Raw genomic sequence first — 23568 nt, forward strand, 5'->3', positions numbered from 1 at the left:
TTTTCTTCCCCAACAGGAGACTTGCCTCTCTCCCTGCTTGGCCCCTCTCCAGCATCGTTGTGGGGCCTCGCCTCCTCCTCTAGTTCCGATGGCAGTTCCCTGGCAGGGCCTCCCGCTGCTGCTGCGCCGCTGGAGCACGATTTCTGTTCTCATCCTGAAGCAAAGTTCTTAACCTGAAGCACTATTTCTGGGTTAGCGGAGTCTGTAACCTGAAGCGTATGTAACCTGAAGTGCATGTAACCTGAAGCGTATGTAACCTGAGGTACCACTGTAATTGTAAGTGATAAAATGTGAAGATTTTTATGGTAATAGTAAACGTGATTTTAAAAAATGGTTAAACATTATGAACTGCTAAAGATGAGGTAAAATGAAAATCAGATAGGGGGGGCTTGGGGAAGCCCACCTAACAATGTTTAAAAAAAATAAGGATAAGACAAGAATTTGTTTGTATTGTTTTTCTGTTTGTGTTGTTTATTTGTGTTATAAAATGAATAAAAATTTTGGAAAACAAAAACAAATCCTGCTTGCGAGTTCCCCACAGGCATCCAGATGGCCACTGTGAAAACAGGATGCTGGCCTAAGATGGGACTGATCCTGTTGGTCACGTCTTCTATTCAGTGGTTCTCAACCTGTGGGTCCCTATATGTTGTTGGACTACAACTCCCATCATCCCTGAGCTCTGGCCTTGCTAGCTAGGGGCGATGGGAGTTGTAGTTCAACAACATCTGGGGACCCACAAGTTGGGAAAGGCTGTATTACATAATGAGCCACTGGGTCCACAACAGCATCCTGACTTGAACTCCCTCAGCATCGAGGGTGATTAAATTGGATCCCCTCGCTCGCTGTGATCTGAAGGGCAAGCATGTTAAGCCGCTCCTCATAAGACATATCTTTCCACTCCTCAAATTAGTCTGACTGATCTTCCTCTGGCCTTCCTCCAAAAATAGCTGGGAGGGCAGGGGATAGAGAGAGACCTGACATCTGTTAAACTCGATTTCCTGACAGCAGCCCGGAGAACTCCCAAGAGGGCTTCAGGTCAGGAGCAATTACAGGCCGGAATGATGTCCAACCCCTTGAAGGGCTCCTCTCGTCGAATTGCTTTCCTCCTCCACCAAAGGCATCTCCAGATTAGGGCGCCCCTGGCTGATTGTGTGATATCTGAACTGGGTCAAGGAGGAGCTCGATGTTTTCATTTGGGCTCTGGGCTTTGCGTCTGCAGAGCTTCAGTGCATAGCGGAGGAGAAACGGGCAGAGAAAATTCGCCACCAACATATGCCACAGCAGGGACGGCGGCATCATCTCCCCAGGCACTACTTCCTCCGCACGTCAAACAAATAAGCTTTTCTCAAGAGAGGAACCCACCTAATAAGCTGAGTGGAGGAAGACGTAGCCTACATGAGCATGCATGACCCTGGGGGTAAACTGTAACTTTCCCTTGGAGAAAATTCCCAACACCCTTTTGTTGTGAGCGAGCAAAACATCCCAGAGCAGTGAGCAAGCTTTCAGGTCCACCTGAGCTCTTCATCGAGCTGGAGAAACAAAAGCTGGCTTGGTGCTGAAACCGTAAGGCCTGCTGAAGCCCCAAAAAGGATTTTTGTTGTATAGACTTAGGCCCTATATCTGCACCATACCTCCAAAGCAGTATCATACCAGTTTAAACAGTCATAGGTTCCCCCAAAGAATCCTGGGAACCAGAGTTTGATAAGGATGCCAAGAGTAGTTAAAGGTAAAGGGACCCCTGACCATTAGGTCCAGTCATGACCGACTCTGGGGTTGTGGTGCTCATCTCACTTTATTGGCCGAGGAAGCCGGCGTACAGCTTCCGGGTCATGTGGCCCGCATAACTAAGCCGCTTCTGGTGAATCAGAGCAGCGCACGGAAACACCGTTTACCTTTCCGCCGGAGTGGTACCTATTTATCTACTTGCACTTTGACGTGCTTTCAAACTGCTACATTGGCAGGAGCCGGGACTGAGCAACGGAAGCTCACCCCATTGCGGGGATTCGAACCCCCGACCTTCTGATCAGCAAGTCTTAGGCTCTGTGGTTTAACCCACAGCACCACCCTAAAGGGTCATAACTTCCCCCAAAAAATCCTGGGAACCAGTTTGATAAGGGTGCTGAGAGTAGTTAGGAGATGCCCATTCCCCTCACAGAACTACAATTCCCAGAGTTCCCTGGGAAGAAATATGGGCTGTTAAAATACATGAGCCAACAGTGTGACGCGGCAGCTAAAAAAGCCAATGCAATTCTGGGCTGCATCAATAGGAGTATAGCATCTAGATCAAGGGAAGTAATAGTGCCACTGTATTCTGCTCTGGTCAGACCTCACCTGGAGTACTGTGTCCAGTTCTGGGCACCACAGTTCAAGAAGGACACTGACAAACTGGAACGTGTCCAGAGGAGGGCAACCAAAATGGTCAAAGGCCTGGAAACGATGCCTTATGAGGAACGGCTAAGGGAGCTGGGCATGTTTAGCCTGGAGAAGAGGAGGTTAAGGGGTGATATGATAGCCATGTTCAAATATTTAAAAGGATGTCACATAGAGGAGGGAGAAAGGTTGTTTTCTGCTGCTCCAGAGAAGCGGACACGGAGCAATGGATCCAAACTACAAGAAAGAAGATTCCACCTAAACATTAGGAAGAACTTCCTGACAGTAAGAGCTGTTTGACAGTGGAATTTGCTGCCAAGGAGTGTGGTGGAGTCTCCTTCTTTGGAGGTCTTTAAGCAAAGGCTTGACAACCATATGTCAGGAGTGCTCTGATGGTGTTTCCTGCTTGGCAGGGGGTTGGACTTGATGGCCCTTGTGGTCTCTTCCAACTCTATGATTCTATGATTCTACTCTGTGATAATATAGATAAGATTAAGATAAGATACTGCTTTAAATGCAAAATGCAGAAGGGGTCTGACTGCAATCACTTGAGCCTCTGAACTGGACTGGGATTTTGGCACTCAAGAGAGGGCACAGTTGGTCATTTTCCCATGCTATTTCCCCAAAAGGAGTCACCTCACAGACCTGAAATTTGTCTCAAAACCCTACAGATACACCAACGTTCCTTAAAAATAGCAGAAGAAACTTGTGGCACCTTCAAGGCCACCACATTTGCAATGGCATCGGCTTCTGTGAATTCATCACTCTGAAGGAAGAAGGAAACTGGGTCCAAGGCCTCCCTTATTCCCCTCCCAGAGTTCTCAGACCGGTTTAGCAGTCAATCGCTCTTCACAGGGAACCCTGGGAATTGTAGTTCTGCTAGGGGAACAGGGGCCTCCTAACAACTATCATAATCCTTAACAAACTACAGCTCCCAGGATTCCTTGGGCGGGAAGCAATGACTGTTTAAAGTGTTAAGATGCTGTTTTAAATGCACTTGGGACCTCAGAAAGCCATAGATATGAGGGTAGTTTGTTACATGTAATGGGCAGGGAGGCAGTCATGAAGAGTTCAGTTCAGAAATGACTACATAGGGTTGCTACGTTTCAAACAGTGAAAATCCAGATACAAAAGTTGTTGAGCAAAATTGATTCCGGACATAGCAACCCTACAAGTACACAGATTCATAGAGAGTACAGGCTGTCACCCATTTGAGATGGATGCCAGGAGAACTCTAACGGTACCAATATACTTCGTATATTCGTTTAACCCGGTGGTTTTCATTATTATTGTTCTTTTGTCTCTGTTCAAATTGTCCGCCGCTGAGATGTTCTGCTGCTCTCTGATTCAAGCTGGTTTGTTTTGATAGTATAACTGCTGGTTTTCAGCTGAAGCCAGAACTCTTCCTGGCGGGACTTATGGATATATACAGTTAGGAAAGGACTGTGGAACTTTAGTACAATATATGATTACGGCTGCGAGACTTTTATATCCACAAAGATGGGAGGACCCATTTTACCAACAATGGAAGAATGGCTGTTAAAACTAACAGACTTAGCTGAAATGGCTAAATTGACATGTTTAGTCAGAGACTAAACATTGTTAAGTCATTGTTAACATGTGTTAAAGATTGGAAGCCCCTCACAGACTTTTTAAGGGACGCGGGTGGCGCTGTGGGTAAAACCTCAGCGCCTAGGACTTGCCGATCGAAAGGTCGGCGGTTCGAATCCCCGTGGCGGGGTGTGCTCCCGCTGCTCGGTCCCAGCGCCTGCCAACCTAGCAGTTCGAAAGCACCCCCAGGTGCAAGTAGATAAATAGGGACCGCTTACTAGCGGGAAGGTAAACGGCGTTTCTGTGTGCTGCGCTGGCTCGCCAGATGCAGCTTTGTCACGCTGGCCACGTGACCCGGAAGTGTCTCCGGACAGCGCTGGCCCCCGGCCTCTAGAGTGAGATGGGCGCACAACCCTAGAGTCTGTCAAGACTGGCCTGTACGGGCAGGTGTACCTTTACCTTTACCTTAACACAGACTTTTTACATGAAAAAGAAAAAGACATAATGATATCTGGATTTGAGGATTGAAGATCATGTTTGTTTATAGAAAGTGGCTTTGTTGGGTGGATTGGACAAACTGAATATTGCTTTTTTTAACATAGCAGATAGATGAAGAATCAGAAGTTATTTATTTTCTGAATCTTAGTTTTCTACCTTTCTCTTTTAACCTCTTTTCTATTCTTTTTTTTCCTTTCCTTTTCTTTCTCTATTTCTCTCCCCCTCCCCCATTTGTGTTTTTATTGTATCTAGATAAAAGTCTTGGTTTGGTTTTTTTTCCAAAAAAAAAGGTTAAATATATTCATTTTTGCATTTTTCTCTATAAGCGGTTATAAAATTTATTTTTAAAAGTGGTATAACTGCTGCTTCAGTTTTTGCTTTTCCGTAATTGAGATGTGAAGTTGTTGTCGTCGTTCGATGACGCTCAGAGAACCGCCATCAACAGAGAGCAGAAAAACTGGACGCAAAAATACCGGCGAAGGCGACAAAGGGTGAAAAATAGGAACTTCATTATTTCGCCTCACTTGGCTTTCATCTCTGGCACTGGCAGAAGGATGCCAAAGAACTGTGCCAAGGGGAGCTGCTGCCAGACTGTGTTGGCATGGACATCTCCAGAGCACTGAGCTGCGTGTAGCAGTTGATGGGGGAATGGAGAGCAGTTGTCAACAAAGGAGGAAGCCACGGATTGGCCAGAAACAAGAACACCCAAGGTCACCCCAGGAGGTATGGCAGGTTTTCCTGCCTCCAGGCTTTGTGGACTGCTGAGTGATGAACACCCTTGGATATAACCATCGAAAAGGAAATGCCCGCATCAATCATGGCAAAGAAGGGCAAGGAAGCAGAGTCGCAGCCATACGTGTGTCCGTCCCCCCTCCTTTCATCCTTAAAGGAAAAGGAGCAAAATAATGCGACCCAGTTTGCTGAAGGAGAGCTGCAAACAAATTAATCTGCTCCGAAGGTCTTCCCTAAATGTTGGCAGCCAATATTCTCCAAATACTGGCTGTGTTTGCCATGTTCAGCGAATATCCAAAATTCAACAGTTGACGCCGGACAATCTAAGCAGACATTTCGGCAATACAGTGGTACCTTGGGTTAAGTACTTAATTCATTCCGGAGGTCCGTTCTTAACCTGAAACTGTTCTTAACCTTAAGCACCACTTTAGCTAATGGGGCCTCCTGCTGCTGCCGCGCCGCTGAAGCACGATTTCTGTTCTCATCCTGAAGCAAAGTTCTTAATCTGAAGCACTATTTCTGGGTTAGTGGAGTCTGTAACCTGAAGTATATGTAACCCGAGATACCACTGTACAGTGGTATACCTTGGGATGCGAACAGGATCCTAAACAGAACATAAGACGCGACGGCACATCTGCGCGTGCGTGGGTCACGTTTTGCTGTTTCCGCGCATGCGCGTGACGTCATTTTGACCGTCTGCTCATGCGCGAGCGACGAAAGCCGGAAGTAATGCCAAGGTATGACTGTATCCGACACCTTGCAATTGTATCTCATACGTCTTCTCTCATTTTGCACTGATTTTCATGGTTTACTTCCTACAAGGTAAGTGTGGGGCTTTTTTAACTTTGAGGGGAGAGAGAAAGCAACCATTATACATGACACTAGTGAGGTTGTTTCCGCGTGGAACCTCAGAAGCTGAACTTACACTGGGTCAGATCACTGGCCCACCTAGGTCAGTATTGCCTCCACTGGCTGGCAGAAGCTCTCCAGGATTTCAGATGAGGGACATTCACAGCCCTACTGAGAGATGCCATTGAAGATTGAACCTGGTGCCAAGCAGATTCTCTACCACTAAGGTACAGCCCTTGCTTACTGCATTTATCTTAAACAAATATTGGGAAAGGGAGCTGAGTTGGATGAAATTGGGGGGGGGGTAACCTTTTTGTCCACCACCACCCAGAATGGAACTCCCTTCCAACTGGGATTCAACTGCCCCACTCCTTTCTAAACCTCAGGCACTTGATAAACACTTTGCTATTTCTTAGTTCTCTATGATAGATTTTAGTTGCCTCTTTTCTCCGTATAAGGGATGTGGGTGGCGCTGTGGGTTAAACCACAGAGCCTAGGGCTTGCCAATCAGAAGGTCGGCGGTTCAAATTCCTTCGACGGGGTGAGCTCCCGTTGCTCAGTCCCTGCTCCTGCCAACCTAGCAGTTCGAAAGCACGTCAAAGTGCAAGTAGATAAATAGGTACCGCTCTGGCGGGAAGGTAAACGGCATTTCCGTGCGCTGCTCTGGTTCGCCAGAAGCGGCTTAGTCATGCTGGCCACATGACCCGGAAGCTGTACGCCGGCTCCCTCGGCCAATAAAGCGAGATGAGCGCCGCAACTCCAGAGTCGGCCACGACTGGACCTAGTGGTCAGGGGTCCCTTTACCTTTCTTCGTATGTTTTCATGCACATTTCCTCCACGCTACTTAGAAATTATGGAAAGGAAATGCATAAATAGCAGAGATAAACAAATAAATCCCCAAACACCCCACCCCACAGCTGGGATTTGCAACGGGAGAAAAACATCTCGCTGGTGGTGTCAAAAGGAGTTTTCCTCCCATTGCGTACTGCAGACATGTTTAACAAAAAAATTAACTTGGGCGCTGTGATGCTCAGGTGCTCCTTGGAGGGTTCAAATAGGCACCTGGCTGGTCCCTGTGACAGCAGGGTGCTGGACTTGAGGGGTCGCTGGCCTCAATCCAACAGAGCCAGCAACTTCTTACGCTCCTAACTAAGCAGAGAGAAACTACGCCAGAAAAAGAACCTCCAGTTTGGTACGGCGGTGGAGAGGATGTGATTGACTTTTATAAAATTGCACACACGGTGGAATAAATGTGGATGGGGAGACATTGCTCTCTCCCTCTCCTGATTCTTGATCTCGGGGTTATCCAATCAAACGGATGAGCAGATTACGGACGAGCGAAAGGAAGCATTTCTGCACACAGTGGATAATTAAATTCGCAGCAGAGGAGGGGAATCTTTTCCAGCCAAAGGGACAGATCCCCTCACGGAGAGCTCGCTGGTACTTAGTGGGGCCAGGAGGAAAGTAGATGGCGCAACAGAGACAGTTCTTCCCTTTTTGCAAAGCAGGCTATGTTGTGAAAGGCAGAGGTTTCTACACCCAGGCCTCTCTGCATCCTACATCCAGGCAAGCCAGAAGCATCATCAAGGACGCATGTCAGCCGGGCAAAAGCATTCATTGAGACGGCCAAGCAAGGCCAATGAGGGACATGGCCTGGGCTTGAACACAAGCTGGGAAGTGTCCTGAGGGCCAAACAGAGTGGCCTTGAAGGCCACATCTGGGGAATGTCCTGAGGGCCAAACAGAGCCCCATTCGGTGGAGCAGCGCCCCTGTCAAGACACCTGCACCTTCCAAAAATAACTGAAGACTGTTTTTTCCCCGACAGGCTTTCCCAGTTGGATAAATGGGTCTTTACCTCTGGTGTCCATTTGTTGGGGGGGTTCGTTTGTTTTAACTGTCTTTGCTGTTTTTAATTCTCTTCTGTGTCAATCTCCTAGAGGTGATGGTTTAGATGCGGTTCTCAACCTGTAGGTCCCCAGATGTTGTTGGACTACAACTCCCATCATCCCTGAGCTCTGGCCTTGCTAGCTAGGGGTGATGGGAGTTGTAGTTCAACAACATCTGGGGACCCACAGGTTGAGAAAGGCTAATTTAGAAGGTGAGGGACGCGGGTGGTGCTGTGGGTTAAACCACAGAGCCTAGGACTTGCCAATCAGAAGGTCAGCGGTTTGAATCCCCGCCACGGGGTGAGCTCCCGTTGCTCGGTCCCTGCTCCTGCCAACCTAGCAGTTCAAAAGCACATCAAAGTGCAAGTAGATAAAATAGGTACCGCTCCAGCGGGAAGGTAAATGGCGTTTCCGCGCACTGCTCTGGTTCGCCAGAAGCGGCTTAGTCATGCTGGCCACATGATCCAGAAGCTGTACGCCGGCTCCCTCAGCCAATAAAGCGAGATGAGCGCCGCAACCCCAGACTCAGCCACAACTGGACCTAATGGTCAGGGGTCTCTTTACTTTTACCTTAATAAATCAGTGGTGATTATGGTGATGATGATGATGATGAATCTGACATCCAGTTGTGTGTGATCAGTGGACTAGGGGAACTAAGCTAGTCGCCTAAATGTTCCTGGTAAATTAGAGGATTAAAGTATTAAAGCCTGGCACCCGCTTTCCCATAGCCTGGGAAGCTTCTGCCCTGCTTAGAGAGGGGGGTGCAATACTCATGCATGCAACGTCAAGATGCCACAACATCACCCCCCACCAATTGCTCTCGCAAGCTGATTCCTCTGGCCCTGACTGTTCCTCTATGAAAAAAATTCACCGCACATCACTGCCGACATCCTTTTCTCACAGGGACCAGCCAGATGTACATGGAAAGCAATCAATCAAGACCTGCACACAAGAGCTCTCTCCCGACTTGTGATTCACAGCAGCTGCCCTGCTTCTTATGGCACAATCCTACACAGGTATACTCCAAGTTGACTGAGTGTAGGACAGGCATCCCCAAACTTGGCCCTCCTGATGTTTTGGGACTACAACTCCCATCATCCCTAAGTAACAGGACCAGTGGTCAGGGATGATGGGAACTGTAGTCACAAAACATCTGGAGGGTCAAGTTTGGGGGTGCCTGGTGTAGGACTTGTTATGTATTCAGTGGTCTTGTGTTTGCCTGAGCTTGAGTCTGGACTAAGGAATCTGAGCTCCTGGGTTCTGATTCCGTACATGTTGTCCAATCACAGAACTTTTCAGGATTTGGGCCTCTGCCATTGGCCCTTGAACTCTGAGTCGTAATTCGCAGTTTGGGAGTTTAGACAGCCAATCACGTTGGGAGTGGGAGTGGCCCAGGCGTTCAGAAATGTATATAAGCAGCTGCTTTGCCTGTTTCCCAGTTATGTAGTTCAATAAAGGTTCTTGCTGTTATCGCTGTGTCTTGCCTCGTGGGAACCCACCTACACTTCAGGACTGCAGCCACAAACTCTTAGGTTTTGAAGTCTGGGCTTTCCCACTTCACTGAATTTTCTCCTTGCGTGGTGCTCTCTCACACTGTGTTTTTAAGGACTCATTTCAACGCTGGCTTGGCATTGTTTGATTAATTGGTGCAAACCGCTGAGAGCTTTTCAAGTCGGAAAGGGAGGCCTAGAGGTTGAAAACTAAACAATTAAAGCACACACAGCTTTGGTGGGAGGAGGAAATTGTGCTGAGGCAAGGACACCTTTGAAAGTATTTTTTATTGATTGGCTTTTATTTTCTTTACCCAAACGAGGGGTGGGGGGAGAGAGAGAGAGAAAGCTGGATGAGTCAGAATGAAATGTTCTTGCTGTTAACAAGGCTGCAGTTTAAGAGCAGAGGTGCTGATGTATGTATCGGGAATTCTTACGCGGTGCTATTTTCACAGCCAAAAAAATACTACCTCGCAGGGAGAGCTTGAACATTCCTGCAGGGATCTTTTGAAATCACAGCTCAAGTATGTGTGATCTGTTCTCTCCCCTACTTTACCACCCTTTTCATGCTTTTGTTTTTTTAAGGGCAGTGGAGGAAAGGGGATTATGTATTGCAGGAGAAATGGGAGACCTCACCAGGCATTTGGTGACGGGGGGGCAGGTGTCCAAGACACACTTCTGGAGATCCACAGCCTATGCAGATTAAGAAGTCAACACCACTTCAGACCTTGCTCTTGCGACTCAGAAATTGACCCCAGCTCTCCTGCCTTCTCCCAGGCCCAAAATACACCTGCACATGGTCTTTCCTGAACAGTGAACAGGGGTACAAATTGAATTTGCCCACAAGGAAAATAAAGACAAGCCAGCGAGAATATTATTGGCACAGAAATGGAAGCAAGAAGAACTACCGACGAAAGAAAAGTGGCAAATGAAATTAATGGACTATGCAGGATCCGAAACTTGCGGAACCAGAGATTCTTAGAGGACTGGAGTAAATATTTGAACTATTTGAAAAACAATTGTAATAAACAGATTACGCTAGTAGGACTACAAGAAGTTTTGTAAGGCAGACTATGCGAAATATTGCAGAGAAGACTATGAAGAGAGCTATTAGTTAAGGACGATTAAAAGTAATAGAGAAATTAAGAAATGTAGACTAAGTGATAAAGATTGAAAAATCTTCAGAGGAGGCTGATAGAAGTCCAAAACATTGTATAAGATAAGAAAATATGTTAAACGATTAATACTTAAAATGCTTTGTGCTGTTTGTGTTGTTTTTAACTGCTGGGGGGGTGTCTGTATTTTACACACACACACACACACACACACACACACACACACACAATTTCATAAAATTTATACACCACCTGATTGTACAAAAACCATCGAATTACAAAGAGAATAAAACAACAGCATTATCGGTACAGTGGTACCTCGGGTTAAGTACTTAATTTGTTCCGGATGTCCGTTCTTAACCTGAAACTGTTCTTAACCTGAAGCACCACTTTAGCTAATGGGGCCTCCCACTGCTGCCACGTGATTTCTGTTCTCATCCTGAAGCAAAGTTCTTAACCTGAGGTACTATTTCTGGGTTAGTGGAGTCTGTAACCTGAAGCGTATGTAACCTGAAGCGTATGTAACCCGAGGTAAAGGTAAAGGGACCCCTGACCATTAGGTCCAGTCGTGGCCAACTCTGGGGTTGCAGCACTCATCTTGCTTTATTGGTTGAGGAAGCCGGCGAACAGCTTCTGGGTCATGTGGCCAGCATGACTAAGCTGCCTCTGGAGAACCAGAGCAGCGCACGGAAACGCCGTTTACCTTCCCGCCAGAGCAGTACCTATTTATCTACTTGCACTGGCATGCTTTCGAACTGCTAGGTTGGCAGGAGCAGGGACCGAGCAACGGGAACTCACCCCGTTGTGGTGATTCGAACCGCTGACCTTCTGATCGACAAGTCCTAGGCTCTGTGGTTCAACCCACAGCACCACCCGCATCCCCCGTAACCCAAGGTACCACTGTAATAAAAACAACTACTGAAACATTCCCCCCAAAAAGAGATCAATTCCCAACATCTCTAGGAAAGTTGGGTGATATTCCCAGCTTAAACTCTGAAGGGTGGCTGCCCGTCAGTGTGGGCACTACTGAGCCGTCAGATGGAATAAACCTCTAGCTATTTCTAGTTCCTTATTCAACACATGCCCTGTCCAGGATTTCTACTTCTGTGTTAAATGTACACACAAGTGCGGAGGGTGAGCGTGAGTAGTTGATACATTTTGTACCATTGCAATATTGTTACCTACTTTGGGTCTTACACAAGGGGTGGCTATTTACAAGCCCAAAACTTCAAAATGCAACTACGTCCTGAAAAGAGCATTGAATGCAGTCACAAAATACATGGAGAGCAATTTTGGCTTACACTGGTACCTTGGTTCTCAAATGCTCTGGTTCTCAAACTCCGAAAACCCAGAAGTAAGTGTTCCAGTTTTCAAACGTTTTTCGGAAGCTGAACATCCGATGCAGCTGTCGGCTATTGTTTCCGAGGCACCTCCACCAATCAGAAGCTGTGCCTTGGTTTTCGAACATTTTGGAAGTCAAATGGAGAAATGTGCTAAGAGGAAGGCTCGCTTGGCAAATCCACACTGTGATCAACTCCCACCCGGAAACCAATGTCCCCATTGTGGAAGGATGTATGGATCCAGAATTGGCCTCCACGGTCACTTATGGACTCATTGTTAAAACCGTATTTATGGAAGACAATCTTACTCGGCTACGAGGGATCGCCAAAGAAGAAGGGCTGTTGTATGGATAAAATGGGGCAGCACCAATGTACGTCTGCCTGAGCTCCTTGCGGTAAGGGCTGGATGGATCCATTGGTGAAATAAACGAATAAACCTTTGGAAGGGGGGCACCGTGCCTGTGTCAATTATATATAAATTATATCCATTTATAGTGCATCATTATTACTTCTAAAAGCCCTGTCTGTTTTGTAGCAAGTTCCAATTAACTGCCTCTGCCACATCTGGAGATGTTTGGTTTCATAATCACCTAAATTACAGCTATTTAAAGAGGAACGATTAAATGTGCACTGCACGACTGGAGCCTTCCATTGGACTGTCAGCTGCTGGAGAGGGCTGGAGATAGAGGAATCCTGCATACAAGGCAGGGCTTCCTCCTGTGTAAACTGCCCTCGCTTCGCCAAAAGTCAGCAGTGCTTTAAAATACTGGATGGCAGGAGTGCAAGAGCTGCGTTTACTAGCTGTCTTCGGCGATGGTAGCTTTCTGAACAGCTGTGATCACGCAGAATAGAAACCGGGGCTTCCAGCAGCTCCCTGAGAATCCCAGGTTTAAATCCTTGTTATTATTTTTAGTTCCAGCCCTCATGGTGTGAGAGAGGAAAACTGCTTTGCAAAAGGTTAAAGAGGACCTGTTTCCTAAAGGACTTTCTCTCTTCCCCAATGGAGAGCTGTAAGCTGAAGGCACCTTATCTCTTTCGGAGGGGTTGTTGTTGCTGTTGTTTAGTCGTGTCCGACTCTTCGTGACCCCATGGACCAGAGCACGCCAGGCACTCCTGTCTTCCACTGCCTCCCACAATTTGGTCAAACTCATGCTGATAGCTTCGAGAACACTATTCCAACCATCTCGTCCTCTGTCGTCCCCTTCTCCTTGGGCCCTCAATCTTTCTCAACATAAGGGTCTTTTCCAGGGAGTCTTCTCTTCTCATGAGGTGAGCAAAGTATTGGAGCCTCAATTTCAGGATCTGTCCTTCCAGTGAGCACTGAGGGCTGATTTCCTTCAGAATGGATAGGTCTGATCTTCTTGCAGTCCATGGGACTCTCAAGAGTCTCCTCCAGCACCAGAATTCAAAAGCATCAATTCTTCGGCGATCAGCCTTCTTTAGGGTCCAGCTCTCACTTCCATACATCACTACTGGTTCGGAGGGGTAGGGGGCTGATATGTGCTAGTGCGGACTTTGCCAATGTGCTGCCCTCCAGATGCTGGCTGTGGCTGATGGGAGATGCAGTCAAAAACATCTGGAGCACATCAGGTTGGCCGTGGCTACAATAAAGGATATGCCAGCTGCCAGGAATCCATGAACTGCTGGCCTCCATGGAAGCCCTAACCTGCAGCCTGAGGCTCTGAATCGCACGGTTATGGTTTCAAGTCCCAAACTGGGCAAAAGATTCCTGCATTGCAGAGGGTCAGACTGGATGACCCTGGGGTCCCTTCCAACTCTATGGTTCTCCGTTCCTAAGCTTGGGGGAACTTGCTCTACGATATGATAATCTTTATTGTCTTTGTCCCGTACAGAACAATGAAACTGAAAAAATATACATCAGACATTCAAAAACCAACAAGCCTGCTATCCCAGCCTGGTTAACCCCCTAAAAACTCTGATACCCCATAATTAAACACAATATACTCCCACAGAGACTACCTTACATTGCGTTTAAAACCAAAATCGGATTTGGATAAAAACTGTTTCTCAGGCGGCTAGACCTAGTCTTTACAACCCTGTACCTTCCTCCAGAAGGCAGAAGCTGAAAGAGATCATTTCCTACTTACAGGCAACGCCCTCTTTGCATGGGGATTGCATTCTGGATCATTGCACGCTTGCGTGAAATCGTGTATAATCGGAACACCCATTGGAAAAGCCTGAAAAACACCCTGTTCCCTGATCCACTGTACTAACAGCAAACTCACTACCCAAGTGCCAATCTTTATACAATACAGCAAAAATCTCATTACCTACATGCAACTCATTACCTACATGCAACACAGGGTTGTCAAGACTACCCCTCCCCCCAAAAAAATACCTTTTTAAAAACTCCTTAAAGGGGAGGGAGCCAAAAGCAGCTCATTGAGAACTCAGAATGTTTGCTGACTATTTGGCGGGAAAGAGAGAAAAATCAGTGGGAACATAATGGAGTAGCCTAGGAAAGAACACGGCTGGCTGGCTGGCTGAATTGTGCAACTCCATGCTGCAACGTTTTGTTGTGGATCCCCCTTTAAATAAAGAAGCAGCCCTCCCAAGGTGGCTTACGAAAGCCCATCAAAAACGTAACAGATTTTTTAAAAAATATGTACAAATTAAACAAGCCATTTTCAAAAGCTAAGAGCGACCGCACTTTAAACAGAACACAGTTTGGAACAAGCAAGTGTTTATGGTCTGTTTAACAGCTGTCCAAAAAACTGAGCCGATCAAAGTTCTGTAAGAGAATTCCCAACATATGCAAGGCTAGCACAGAAAAGGCCCTGTCTTCAACACCCACCAGTCTGATGGATCCCGACAGCAGGCTCATGAGCCAGACCCCAAAGTATGATCTTGACACCTGGGTGCATTCCTATAGATGCAGGAGGTCCTGCAAACAACCCGATCCCAAATCATTTAGAGCAGCAGTAGCCTTTGGGGTGAACTCTACATCTTGTTAGACTTCAACTCCCAGCCGCCGCCATGTCCAACAGTCAGGAATTGCAGACGTTTTAGTCCAGCAACATCTGGAGGGCATCAAAATTGGCGAGGCTGAGTTTAGGGCTTGAAAGGCGATGGTGTTGGTTTTCCGGAAAAATCTGTGTTGTAATTTTTTCCAGAACATTTTCCTTTGCAAGTTAGTTTCCATGTGGGGAAATCCTTATGCTCCAGTAGAGAGGGATCTAATGTAGCATGTTTTATTTTACTTGTATTTGGTAAACAAAGCTAAAAATGTTGAAACTGCCAAGCTTGCTTAATACTGTATTTGCAATTGGCACCTGTTCATTATTACTAATGAACTTACGAAACGGGAAAAGCAGGCGTCCCACGCCACTGTTTAAAGGGCATAACCGGCACTTTTTAATTGAGCCTGGGAATGAATCGGCAGCCAGTGCAACCGGCATAGGATTGATGTTATATTCTCTGAACGCCTAGACCCCATTTGTCCTTTGAGAAAAGTCCCCTTTCACAATTTACTTTGTAAAAAAAAATTCCTTCCAGTAGCACCTTAGAGACCAACTAAGTTTGTTATTGGTATGAGCTTTCGTGTGCATGCATGAAGTATCTGAAGTACCTGAAGAAGTGTGCATGCCCACGAAAGCTCATACCAATAACAAACTTAGTTGGTCTCTAAGGTGCTACTGCATGGATAGGCAAACTAAGGCCCGGGGGCCGGGGCCGGCCCAATCGCCTTCTAAATCTGGCCCGCGGACAGTCCGGGAATCAGCATGTTTTTACATGAGTAGAATGTGTGCTTTTATTTAAAATGCATCTCTGGGTTATTTGTAGGGCAAAGGAGTTCATTCATTTGCCCCCAAAAAATATATTCTGCCCCCCCACAAGGTCTGAGGGACAGTGGACCAGTCCCCTGCTCAAAAAGTTTGCTGACCCCTGTGCTACTGGAAGGATTTTTAAAATTTTGTTTCGACTACGACAGACCAACACGGCAACCTACCTGTGACTAGAACAATTTACTGTATTTTTTGCTCTATAAGACTCACTTTTTCCCTCCTAAAAAGTAAGGGGAAATGTGTGTGCGTCTTATGGGGCGAATGCAGGCTGCGCAGCTATTACAGAAGCCAGAACAGCAAGAGGGATTGCTGCTTTCACTGAGCAGTGATCCCTCTTGCTGTTCTGACTTCTGAGTTTCAGAATTTTTTTTTTCTTGTTTTCCTCCTCCAAAATCTAGGTGCGTCTTGTGGTCTGGAGCGAAAAATACTGTAAATTATTACACTCACTGAATTTTTACATTTGCTGATCCCAATTCAGGAAAAGGCCATTGCAGCCCACATCCCATTGAAATGAATGGGCCAGCTGAATTCATCACTGACAAATCCATTGACTTCAATGGTGCCCAGGTGTGATAATTTCTCTCTTGATCAGGGCTCGGAACCTGAAGCATCCTCTTCATTTGCATAACTATTTAGCCCAAGCTAATACATGCTTTTACTCAGAAGGAAGCTGACCTGTTCAATGGGGTTCAGTTCCATGAAAGGAGGATGGAAGGCACTTTTTGCTACTTGTTCTGCCAGAAGCATACAAGGCATGCATTTCATATGAGAAAATATGTTTATGCACAGAGCATCCATTTGGCAAAGACTCCATGTATTGGAACAGACAATGGGAAAGTGGAACAGCCAGTGTTGTGTAGTGGTTAGAGAGTTAGGCTAGGACCTGGGAGGCCAGAGTTCAAATCTCCACTCAGCCAGTAAGCGCATTGGGTGACCTTGGGCGAATTACTATTTCTCAGCCTAACCTACCTCACAGGGTTGTTGTGTGGATAAAATGGCTGGGGGAGGAGAGAATTACCTTGAGCTCTTTGGAGGAAAGATAAGATCTAAGAAGAAGACGTAATGGTAGTGGTAGTAAAGGACCCAAAACAGAAACACGCGTGTATAGGCAAGAAATGGGTGACAGCATTTCACCAGTGAGTAGCAGGAGATGAGTGGGGAAAAGATGGGGTGTATTCTCTGCATATGAAACAAGGCAGCAAACTTTGCAATTTCTCAGGTTGAGATCATTCTGATAAAACAAGGCTGTTCTGCAGCCCTCAACACACAGTAAAGCTTGGAATATCTATGCTGTAGAAATATATATAATGCCAAATTAGATCATTCATATATATATATATATATATATATATATATACACACACACACACACACACACACACACATATATATATATATATATATATATATATCCCGTATTTTTCGCTCTATAAGACGCACCAGACCATAAGAAGCACCTAGTTTTTGGAGGAGGAAAACAAGAAAAAAAATATTCTGAATCTCAGAAGCCAGAACAACAAGAGGGATAGCTGCGCAGCCTGCATTCGCTCCATAAGACGCACACACATTTCCCCTTACTTTTTAGGAGGGAAAAAGTGAGTCTCATAGAGCAAAAAATACGGTATATATATATGTATTAAAGGTAAAGGTACCCCTGCCCGTACGGGCCAGTCTTGCCAGACTCTGGGGTTGTGTGCCCATCTCACTCTACAGGCCGGGGGCCAGCACTGTCCGGAAACACTTCTGGGTCACGTGGCCAGCGTGACATCGCTGCTCTGGCGAGCCAGAGCCGCACACGGAAACGCCGTTTACCTTCCCGCTAGAAAGCGGTCCCTATTTATCTACTTGCACCCGGGGGTGCTTTCGAACTGCTAGGTTGGCAGGCGCTAGGACCGAGCAACGGGAGCGCACCCCGCCGCGGGGATTCGAACCGCCAACCTTTCGATCGGCAAGCCCTAGGCGCTGAGGCTTTTACCCACAGCGCCACCCGCGTCCCTATACACACACACACACACACACACACACACACACACATATTATACACACACACAGAAAACTGCAATTTTTGTCTCCACATAGTCCAAGAGTGCTAGATTAGTGGGACAGGAAGAGTGGGCTTAAGGCAGCCTTTTTGGATTCCCATTAGCTCCAGCCCCCAAAATCTGCAGGGCACCACCAGGCTGGCAAAGGCTGCCTTGAGGGCACAGGGCATCTGCCCAGCTCTCCAACCAAAACAGAGTGGCAGGACTCCAAAGTGTGCAGCAAGGTGGCTTAAGCTGCCCCTACACTAACTTAAGAGCCTAGCATCTGGTACCTCTGTGTACAGCTGCATTTTGCACACTTTGTAGTTATCACTCCAAAGGCAGAAGTTTTATCTCCCAACAGCCCTCTAGCCCAAACTGAGCAAAGCCTTACAAGGTAAAGAATGGCTGCAGGGAGTTCTTACAGCGACACTAAGCCAGGAAATGTGTTCATATCCATCGAGGCACGCACAGTGCCTGCTTCTGAAACATCTGTGGCTATCTGCCCACACAGCATCCCACGGAGCTTGAACTCTTGCATGTCTTGGCCATTTGGCCTCACCGCGTTACAACACACACAACCACCACCAGTCACCAACACGCGTCCAGGCTAAGAGACCAGCACCGCTCCGGATCTGGCGCAAGTGGGTTGGTGCAGCCACAAGCCCAAACCCAAAGGCAGCCCGGTCCTATCCTGCGCTTCCTCAGTCAATCCTGTGAAGAGGATTGCAAGCCCCGCAGCCCAGACCTGAGCCCGTTTTTGCCTAAGTTACGGGATGTAGAGGGTGACGGGCAAGTCGTACGGCGCGATCCCGCTCACGATTTTACTCGGGAGTAAAGTCCTGCTCAACTCACTCCTTGGGAAGAGCGCGCGAGGCTGTTTGCACGGTTGGTTCCGAAGGTCCCAGAAGCCTCTTTTGCTTACTTTCAGGAGGGTTATAAATAAATAAATCTGCGACACCCCCCCCCGCCCGCAATTCGTTTATCCCCAGGATCTCTCCCTCGCTCCCCAAAAGACAGCGTGGAAAACTCCTCTCGTACCTCTTGAGATAGTTTCTCCCGTACAAGATCTGCTGCAGGAGAGTGACGACGGCGAAGGCGCAGATGAAGATGAAGAGCAAAGTTCGGTTCCCCAGCAGATCCCGGCTGGAAGTGGGGTCCGTGTAGCCCATGCTGGCGGAAAGGGGGCCGGAAAGCCGAGCTCCGTCAAGGTCTCGCTCGCAGAAGGAGCCGCATCCTCCTCAAGCCCCGCTCAGGCGCGGCTGGGGCGAAGGGGCGAAGGGGCGAAGCCGAGGAGGAGGAGCAGGAGGCGGAGGCGCACCATTCAAGGGCACGACGGCCCCGCATCGCCGCCCCCCGGCGGAGGGAGAGAGGCGGCGGCTGGGCGGGCGGAAAGTTCTTCCCCGGCGCGGGAAAGCGCCTCGGCGGCTTCTCGCTTCTGCAAAGCAGCGCCCTCCGGCTCGCCTGGTCGGCGCCTCCGCCGCCCGCGCTGCGCCAGAGGAGGAGGCCCCCGGCGCGCAAAGGAGGGCGGCGCTGCTCCTCCTCCGCCTCCTGCGGGGCGGGGAATAAAAGCCCCCCCAAAATCCCCCTTTCTACTCAACGAGGGGCCTGCCCCGGTCTTCTTTCGGGCAGGGGGCGGGCAGAGAGGAGGCCGAGCAAATCGAGAGAGGGTTCAAAGCGAAAGGCGACACCCCCAACGGAACTCCTGCAGCGGGCTGGCTGGCCTCTCCAAAACGCTGCGCTTTGGTTAGGTGCTGCTGCGGTGCGGGCGCGCATGGAGATTTCCATGTGGACGTCTGGCACATAGGCTCCGGCGAGGAAGAGGAAGGAGAAGGGGACGTGTTCGGCCAGGGCTAGGTTTGAGCCCCAGAAGGGTCACGACGGCGCTTGGACAGCTCTCCAAGCAAACGGCCCGGGGAGGGAGCGAGGCGCGGAGGCAGGGACTAGCGCGTCGCGGCCGAGCTGCGTTTGAGGTGGAGAGGGCTGTCGGGTTTGTGAGTGTCCAGAGGAGGAGGGGGGCTGGTTCTGGAGCATTGATGTGCAACGCCTGCTCTCGGCTGGAGTTGCTCTCCTCGCGCCCCGTCCAGCCTCCCCTACCAAGCCCAGGCAAGGTCGTTGCGCATCTCTTCAAGGGCGCGGAGATCGCGCGCGCTCGGCGCCTTCCCGCCTGCAGCTGGTGGAGCCATGTGGACGGCCGCCGCAGGCCAGGGACTTCAGGCAGACCCGAAAGCGTGCTTGCGAGAAACTGTCCTTGAGAAGACAAGTGTGCCTTTTGTCTCTGACCTGATTTTCCGCCTCTGCGACCTCCAGGTGCCCTGTAGCGAGATGCTTGCAAAGAAAGAGGGGGCACACACCCCTCTCTCTGCAGCCCTCCTGCCTGAACGGTTAGCACGTCTCAGCTGTGATGAGGAACCCGCTCCCCATGCCGCAAACTTGTCGCGGTAGAAGAGGCGGCTATTTGCAAAAGCTGCGTGTGCGTGTTTTGTCAGGGCAGAAGGTCGATCGGGATCCAACGGCCGGTAATGGGCTGGAGGTAATTGTAGGAGATATACAGCAATGCCTTCCTGACTCCCGATAGCCCTTAGGATGGGTAAGGCAAACTGCACGTGTCTCTGGTGGTCATAGAACGATAGGATTGCAGAGTTGGAAGGGATCCCGAGGATCATCTAGTCCAGCCCCCTGCAATGCAGGAACACCGCCACCCAGCCCCACAGTCCATTGCTGCAAAATTCTTAACATGCCCTGGGTGTTTCTGATGAAGGCAAGCTTGTGGCTCTTGCAAGCAAATAGTATTATCTCTTGCATTTATACACTGCATTTCCATCCAAGGAGCTCAAGGTGGTGTCCATTGTACTCCCTCGTTTTTATCTTCACAACAACCCTGTAAGGTAGGTTAGGTCAAGAGGCAGTGGCACTGCCAATGTCACCCCATGAGTTTCATGGCTGAGTGGAGACTCGACCCCTGGTCTTCCAAATCCTAGCCTAACATTGTAACCACCATACCACACTGGCATTAATTTGTATCTGGCTATTCAGGAGTGATGCAGGTGGCGCTGTGGGTTAAACCACAGAGCCTAGGACTTGCTGATCAGATGGTCGGTGGTTCAGTTCCCTGCGCCAGGGTGAGCTCCCGTTGCTCGGTCCCTGCTCCTGCCAACCTAGCAGTTCAAAAGCACGTCAAAGTGCAAGTAGATAAATAGGTACCGCTCCGGCGAGAAGGTAAACAGCGTTTTCGTGAGCTGCTCTGGTTCGCCAGAAGTGGCTCAGTCATGCTGGCCACATGTCCCGGAAGCTGTACGCCGGCTCCTTTGGCCAATAAAGCGAGATGAGCGCCACAGCCCCAGAATCGGCCATGACTGGACCTAACGGTCAGGGGTCCCTTTACCTTTTATTCAGGAGTGACCATCATGTTACGTCCCTAAAGTCTTCCAGAGTTAGGGATGAACATGCAGCAGCCACGAAATTAAAAGACGCCTGCTTCTTGGGAGAAAAGCAATGACAAACCTAGACAGCATCTTAAAAAGCAGAGACATCACCTTGCCAACAAAGGTCCGTATAGTCAAAGCTATGGTTTTCCCAGTAGTGATGTATGGAAGTGAGAGCTGGACCATAAAGAAGGCTGATCGCCGAAGAATGGATGCTTTTGAATTATGGTGCTGGAGGAGACTCTTGAGAGTCCCATGGACTGCAAGAAGATCAAACCTATCCATTCTTAAGGAAATCAGCCCTGAGTGCTCACTGGAAGGACAGATCCTGAAGCTGTTTTGGGTCCTTTACTACCACTACCATTACTTCTTCTTCTTAGATCTTATCTTTCCTCCAAAGAGCTCAAGGTAATTCTCTCCTCCCCCAGCCATTTTATCCACACAACAACCCTGTGAGGTAGGTTAGGCTGAGAAATAGTAATTCGCCCAAGGTCACCCAATGCGCTTACTGGCTGAGTGGAGATTTGAACTCTGGCCTCCCAGGTCCTAGCCTAACTCTCTAACCACTACACAACACTGGCTGTTCCACTTTCCCATTGTCTGTTCCAATACATGGAGTCTTTGCCAAATGGATGCTCTGTGCATAAACATATTTTCTCATATGAAATGCATGCCTTGTATGCTTCTGCCAGAACAAGTAGCAAAAAGTGCCTTCCATCCTCCTTTCATGGAACTGAACCCCATTGAACAGGTCAGCTTCCTTCTGAGTAAAAGCATGTATTAGCTTGGGCTAAATAGTTATGCAAATGAAGAGGATGCTTCAGGTTCCGAGCCCTGATCAAGAGAGAAATTATCACACCTGGGCACCATTGAAGTCAATGGATTTGTCAGTGATGAATTCAGCTGGCCCATTCATTTCAATGGGATGTGGGCTGCAATGGCCTTTTCCTGAATTGGGATCAGCAAATGTAAAAATTCAGCGAGTGTAATAATGTACCGTATTTTTCACTCTATAAGACGCACCAGACCACAAGACGCACCTAGATTTTGGAGGAGGAAAACAAGGGAAAAAAATATTCTGAATCTCAGAAGTCAGAACAGCAAGAGGGATCACTGCTCGGTGAAAGCAGCAATCCCTCTTGCTGTTCTGGCTTCTGTAATAGCTGCGCAGCATGCATACGCCCCATAAGACGCACACACACTTCCCCTTACGGGCAGGGGTACCTTTACCTTTACCTAATCAATAAAGGCTTAAGAGACTTTTTCTGGGTTTTAAAGACTGGAATTACCGTATTTTTTGCACCATAACACTCACTTTCTTCCTCCTAGAAAGTAAGGGGAAATGTCTGTGCGTGTTATGGAGCGAATGCCTACGGATGGCGGGGGGATCTGCTGCAGTCGTGAGCAGAGGATCCATGGTTCCCCTTCCTTCCCTCATCTGTGGCTCGCTTTGAAACAGCAAAGCAGGAGAAGAGCCGCTGAGTGGGGGGGAGAGAGGGACAGAGAGCCTGCTTGCTTTAAAGGAGCAAAGCGGGAGAGTCCGGTTGGTTCCTTTAAAGCAAGCAGGCTCTCTGTCCCTCTCTCCTCCCCACTCAGCTGGCTAAATAGCAGCAAAGTTTTTCAGCTCGCTAAGCTGGGGAGGAGGGAGAGAAGCAGAGCCTGCTTGCTTTAAAGGAGCAAAGCGGGAGAGGAGAGGAGCCTTCTCCCCTTATACCCCTCTTCTTCATTATTAGCAGCATCCTTCTCCACCCACCCCGTGCGTGTTCCTTGTCCCTTGAGTGCTTTTCCTTCCCTCCCCACTTAAAACGTGGTTACAAAGCACGGATCCACATGGATCCTCAGGATTTTTGCATTGGGCTACCCCAAACTCACCGTCAGTTCACATGTCTCTGCCCACAGCATGAACCACAAAAATCATACATCCACTGTTTTGTTTAGAATATTTTTTTCTTGTTTTCCTCCTCTAAAAACTATGTGCGTGTTATGGTCGGGTGCATGTTATAGAGCGAAAAATACGGTAAATACGGTAAATTGTGAAAGGGGACTTTTCTCAAAGGACAAATGGGGTCTAGGCGTTCAGAGAATATAACATCAATCCTATGCCGGTTGCACTGGCTGCCGATTCATTCCCAGGCTCAATTAAAAAGTGCCGGTTATGCCCTTTAAACAGTGGCGTGGGACGCCTGCTTTTCCCGTTTCGTAAGTTCATTAGTAATAATGAACAGGTGCCAATTGCAAATACAGTATTAAGCAAGCTTGGCAGTTTCAACATTTTTAGCTTTGTTTACCAAATACAAGTAAAATAAAACATGCTACATTAGATCTCTCTCTACTGGAGCATAAGGATTTCCCCACATGGAAACTAACTTGCAAAGGAAAATGTTCTGGAAAAAATTACAACACAGATTTTTCCGGAAAACCAACACCATCGCCTTTCAAGCCCTAAACTCAGCCTCGCCAATTTTGATGCCCTCCAGATGTTGCT

At 48.1% G+C, this 23568-nt stretch overlaps 1 protein-coding gene across 2 annotated transcripts in view; it reads right to left on the bottom strand.

Moving 5' to 3' along the window:
- Window positions 1-19563, bottom strand: part of ST8SIA5 (ST8 alpha-N-acetyl-neuraminide alpha-2,8-sialyltransferase 5) — a 57061-nt gene extending 37498 nt beyond the window's left edge. The window contains exon 1 of one of the 2 annotated variants that reach the window (XM_053408545.1): window positions 18700-19563. In XM_053408545.1, the coding sequence (XP_053264520.1) occupies window positions 18700-18830 (131 nt within the window). In that variant the 5' untranslated portion in view covers window positions 18831-19563. The remainder of the gene's footprint in view (window positions 1-18699) is intronic. The other variant, XM_053408544.1, reaches the window with a different exon arrangement.
- Window positions 19564-23568: the final 4005 nt, after the last annotated feature.

Source organism: Podarcis raffonei, chromosome 11, assembly GCF_027172205.1.
Source record: "Podarcis raffonei isolate rPodRaf1 chromosome 11, rPodRaf1.pri, whole genome shotgun sequence".
Taxonomy (NCBI): Eukaryota; Metazoa; Chordata; class Lepidosauria; order Squamata; family Lacertidae; genus Podarcis; species Podarcis raffonei.